The sequence below is a fragment of the Scomber japonicus genome, chromosome 14 (genome assembly GCF_027409825.1).
Source record: "Scomber japonicus isolate fScoJap1 chromosome 14, fScoJap1.pri, whole genome shotgun sequence".
NCBI classification, from domain to species: Eukaryota; Metazoa; Chordata; class Actinopteri; order Scombriformes; family Scombridae; genus Scomber; species Scomber japonicus.
This window is the reverse complement of record NC_070591.1, coordinates 11,354,881-11,360,030: the sequence shown is the minus strand read 5'-3', so window position 1 is coordinate 11,360,030 and position 5,150 is coordinate 11,354,881. Positions and strand designations below refer to the sequence as shown.

The following is a 5,150-nucleotide window of genomic DNA, read 5'->3' as shown; positions in this document are numbered from 1 at the left end:
TCAACATGCATGCACTCTATCTCTCTGTATTAATCAGAACATGCTCGTGAATACAGGCATACACGCACAGTGACACACACATTGCTCCCTACACAGTCCAACGACAGACCAAAGTCACCCTGCTGCAGTTTGGCCGCAGGACAGTGAGTGAGTCAGCTTGCTCAGCCAGCCACACAGCCCTGTCTGCTTTGTCTATCAGGCTGCCTGTTTATCTGCCGAGCTCCAGTATTTGATTGTGGGTCTATCTCGTCTATCTCGACCCGCCTGCTTGTCTGCCAGATTGTATTTGGGTTCATTTATCTCCATATCTACTTCCCTCACAATTCCTCCTGCTAAAGGAATCAGTATGCTTTGAATGAAATGTTTGTCATTGAACATCGTCTGAAACCCCCCTCCCTCCCCCTCCCTCCCCCTCCCTCCCTCAAGAAATTTCTGCGGGACTTTTGTACCTTTCCAAAATCAATAACACTGGGGCACCCCAGAGTCCTCCAGCAAGCCAACTACTTTATGCAGCAGTTGGCCAGGTACACTGAGTAAAGCAAACACCATGAACACCTTTGAAGAGAGAGTATATAAACACTTTTGCCTTCATATGATCTAGTTCATTTGAAGCACACTGAAGCCTTTTGTCCGATTATTGTGGCTTGATGAGACATTTAGATGAACAAGGTGTTCCTATGCAGGTGTGACCCAACCTTCTTAAAGAGGGCTTTTAATTTACATACTTTGCAGTGCTTAATCTTTGTCATCCTTTCTTTCCTGCTATCCTCTTCTCCGCTATCCCCTTCTTGCCCCTCCAGGCCCAACCAGGGGCTCCATACCCCACCATGAAGCTCAGGGTCAGCCATAGGATCATCTGGTGGATTTCTAGCCATCACAGCTGTCTGGTTGTACTCTGCCAGCCTGATCAGCAGATGTTTCACTACCTCTGGACGTGCGTCTGCGAGGTCGAACCTTTCATAGGGGTCAGAGATGACATTAAATAGCCAAACTGACTTCCCCAGCTTATTGCGTCGCTTTTCGAGACGCTTCCAACGTTCTGGACCACTTGGATAGGCTTGTGGTGGTATCCAGTCTCCGTCACCCACATTTCCTGTCAACAGCTTCCAGTCGCCAGCCCTTATCGCTGCCCTTACTGCTGTGTCCCAGATCCCAAAGCCATTGAGCTCCAATGCATAGTAATATGGCTCCCCAGGCCTCCTGGACACTGGGTCTATGTTGAAAAGGATTTCAGTGCGAGGGCAGGGTAGATCCTCACTGATGGTCCCCCATACATTGTGACCATCAAGGCCATGCTGGGACTGCAGATTTCCAGCCAGCCCTAGTAATGTAGGATACCAGTCAGAAACATGGATCAGTGCCTTGCTGACTACACCCTTCCTCTTCAGGAGGGGACTGTGGACAAAGCCCACAGCCCGGATGCCCCCTTCCCAATAGGTTCCTTTGCCACCTCTCAGTGGCCAGTTGCTCCCACCAGAGAGAGGCTGCCCACCGTTATCAGATGAATAGATCAACACTGAGTTTTGATAGAGCCCACTAGTCTTCAGTTCCTGAACCATTTGTCCGATCCCGTTATCCAGGCAGCTTAGCATGGCTGCGTAGTGGCGCCTGAGACGATTGCCCTGAGAATCATAAGGGTGCAGAAAACGGTCAGGTACCTGTAAAGGTGTATGGGCGGCCTGAAGGGACAGATAGAGGAAGAGTGGTGTATGGTGGTCGTGGTTCCTCAGGATCTGCTTCACTCTGGTTGAACATAGGAAATATTGGAAGATTTTTAAATATATTTGCCTGTCTGTATGCGTGAATGTATTTTTAATGTAATGTATACTTTGATGCCCACCTGTCTATGTAGAGCAGAGTGGAATAGTTGCCAGTCATCTCCCATGCAGGTCTGTCTCCGTCATGCAGGTCAAATCCACAAGCTTCAGCCCCATCACAGCTCTGATAGGAGAAGTGATCCCCACTGCCGGTAAGTGTGCCCAGGAAACTCTGAAAGCCGCGTCCTGTGGGTAAACAGCTTGGTCTGCAGAAGCCCAGGTGCCATTTACCCACCATGTGCGTGGCGTATCCAGCTTCAACCAGGCGCTCCGGTAGGGTGGGAATGTCTGGGGGCAGACAGAGGGGTTGACGTGGCCGGATGATTGAATGCTGAAGGCCAGTGTGAATTTGGTAGCTGGTTCCCAAAATCATAGTGTGAGAGAAGAAAACAAAGTGTCTAGTTGAGATGACTGCAGTAATATAATAATGGGAAACTTTAAAGATGGTTAAAAGAAATATTGCACTCTTGGATACCCTTGCACTGCTTTGTATCATCAAGCCAGTGCTTTTAAGGAATAATTATGTGATTAGAACCTATAATTTTACTTTTTTGTTGCAGTATTTCTGCCAAAAAGCTGCTTTTAATCTGCACTGAAAATATGTCTAGGTTAGGCTGCTTTATCTACATTTGGCCAGTCATCCACTGAGATCATAAAGATTCAGGATCAAACAATAGATCAAATCCAGAAATGCAGGGTGGTTTGCCAGTAGCAAATTAAACACTACAGGTGGTGCTATAATTGTATTCCTTTTCTGGCCTGAATAGACTGTTAAATATATTAGGAAAAGACAAAAAGCCTATAAAGCCTTTGCATAATTACATCATATGAGAACAGATGCAGTAACTCAATTATCCCATCATAATAATAATGCAGTGATAAGGAAATTACTCACTGGCCTGTCATGAGTTGACTGCGAGAAGGCGAGCAGATTGGCTGGACATAATAATTTTCAAGTTTGACCCCCTCTGCTGCCAGCTGGTCTAGCACAGGAGTGTGGATATCAGAGCCATGGTAGCCAATATCTCCATAACCCTGGTCATCTACCATGATAAAGATAAGGTGTGGGGGCCTGGGCTGTTGCTCCTTCCCTGTCCTGACATTGTCATCTGTAGACTCGGGTTCACCCAGGCAGCTGAGGCCACTGAGGAAGATCACTCCAGTCACCAGGAAAAGCACAGAGCGGATGCCTCCTTTCATCTCTGTAGCTAATATCTGCTAGAGTCTGATTCTGGATATTTTCTGTTCTGCTTAGTCTGCAGTCGATAAATCAAAAGCCGGATCGCTTCTACAGAAAAATTGGGAGATCTGTGTGTCCGAGGAGATAGTCCAAAAGCCTTATCTGTCTATTAAGAATGAGCCTTGGTCTTTTTCTAAGGCTTAGGCTCAGCCCGTGCCAGCTGCTATGGTGGGAAGAGGATAACTGCTGTCTCTGTGATGGGCAGCAAAAAATTGGTAGATGTGTGTGTTTGTGCATGAGACAGACAGAAAAAGACTCACCTTTTGCAGCACCTTGCTACATTCCTTGGTACTTTCAGGCGCCTCATAAGGCCTGGTCAGCTGAAATACACACACGCGCACACACACACACACACACACACACACATATATACACACACACACACACACACACACACAGAAATATATAGTGTCTATACTCACAATACAGACAGACACTACGTACTAAACTCCCCCATCCCACCCTTCTGTAAATCTTGAACACCTCAGCACCAAAAAACCAAGCCAAAAACTGTCAACAGTTGGTCATGAGGAGTAAAAAATAAACTCAATACATACTGTTGTTTGTCTTCATTGTCTACACCACTAATATCTGTCCATTAAATAGTTTTAAGATAATAAAAAAAACCTCTAAAGTTCCTGAATAATTGTTTTTTTAATTGGTACATTCCCCAGAAAACCTTTCTTTTTTGCATGAATACTGAGTCTGACAATAAGATTTCAGGTCCTGTAAAAGGGTGGGTCAACCAAAGTAAGAAAAACATATTTTGTTACTTACCCTTAGGGTTGTATAGCTGTGCAGTAGCATCGCACATGACCAGAGGCAAATAGTAGAGTGACATTTTGACTTGTCAAACACAGATGTAACTAATACCTGCTGTACTGCATTACAGCAACAATCATTCATGTGAACATTTCCTTTTCTTGCTCCTTAAAGTCAAAAAGCTTTGAAATAGGTCCATGAACATGTTTGTTATCGGGAGATGAGGCCTAGATCATCCACAGGCTCCACTGTAACTTTTTTCATAGGGACTACTGTATTGGGGTGTTTATTGGCAAAGGAAAATCTCTCAAAACAAGGACAAATTGAATAGACTTTTTAAACTTAGAGGAACTAATCATTTATAGCTGGTTCACGATAAAGTATTCTGTATAACTAATGTTACTGCTACTACCACTGTTACCAGAATTACTGTCATGACTGACATTCCCATTAAATCCCCATTATAAATTCTACAACCAATACTTCTACTGTGACTTCCCGTACAGCATATTTCAAACTATACTGTAAATCCCTAATGAAATTCAAATAATCCCTGTCATTTTTCTTTTGTTGACTGATATTGCTCAATTAATAGAGTCACTGAGTGAGAATTACTGCCTGTGCTGGGGTACTGAAACCAATCCGACTACGGAGGAACATCCGGTGGTGATGAGAATGTGTATCGACCGCGTGGCTCTTAGCCTTCACCTCACTGCCATCTCCTTCCCATAATGCTGAGAGGAAATCAATGCCTCAGATACAAGTCAATTTCCTACAGAGCGTTTTAGAAGCAAACTCATGTTGCTTCACCCTTTGGGAAATTTGACAGGCTTTTTTGCCCACAGTGAGAATAAGGCGGATGCAAGATAGATTGAGATCTATGGCAGAAGAGGGAAGGATGACAACAAGGTAAAAGTGAGGCTGACAGAGCGGGGGAGGTGTGGGGGGTGGGGGGTGGTAAATAGAAGAAGCTTGGATGAAGTGGGAACATATAGAAAGAAATATATATATAACATAAAATAGAAAATATGAGCAATAAGCAAAGGAAACCAGAGGGATGTTGAGGGGGAAAAAAGAGGGATAACTGACAGAAAGCAATAATGTGCATGCGATAATAAAAGAAAGCTTCACTGTCTAAGATGAGAGTACAACATAAACAAATTGGCATAAAAGGAGCAGTCACTTTGCCTTGCTGTGTATGTACGTCTGCGTCTCTGGGTGTAGCCATCAGTTTGCCTTAGGGAAATGCAGGAAGACATGAACTCCGTTTTACTGCTAAGAGGGGGAGGAGGAGGATGGGGGGGGGGGGGGGGGTTGTAAAAATGGAAAGT

The 5,150-nt window shown here is 44.7% G+C and overlaps 1 protein-coding gene across 1 annotated transcript; it reads right to left on the bottom strand.

The window, feature by feature from the left end:
• Positions 1-656: 656 nt before the first annotated feature.
• si:dkey-174i8.1 (arylsulfatase I) lies at positions 657-3,017 on the bottom strand. The gene is made up of 3 exons (XM_053333039.1): positions 2,713-3,017; positions 1,841-2,173; positions 657-1,743 (listed from the first exon to the last, which is right to left on the bottom strand). The coding sequence occupies exons 1-3, from the start codon at positions 3,015-3,017 to the stop codon at positions 657-659; spliced, it is 1,725 nt and encodes a 574-aa protein (XP_053189014.1).
• Between the last annotated feature and the right edge of the window lie 2,133 nt (positions 3,018-5,150).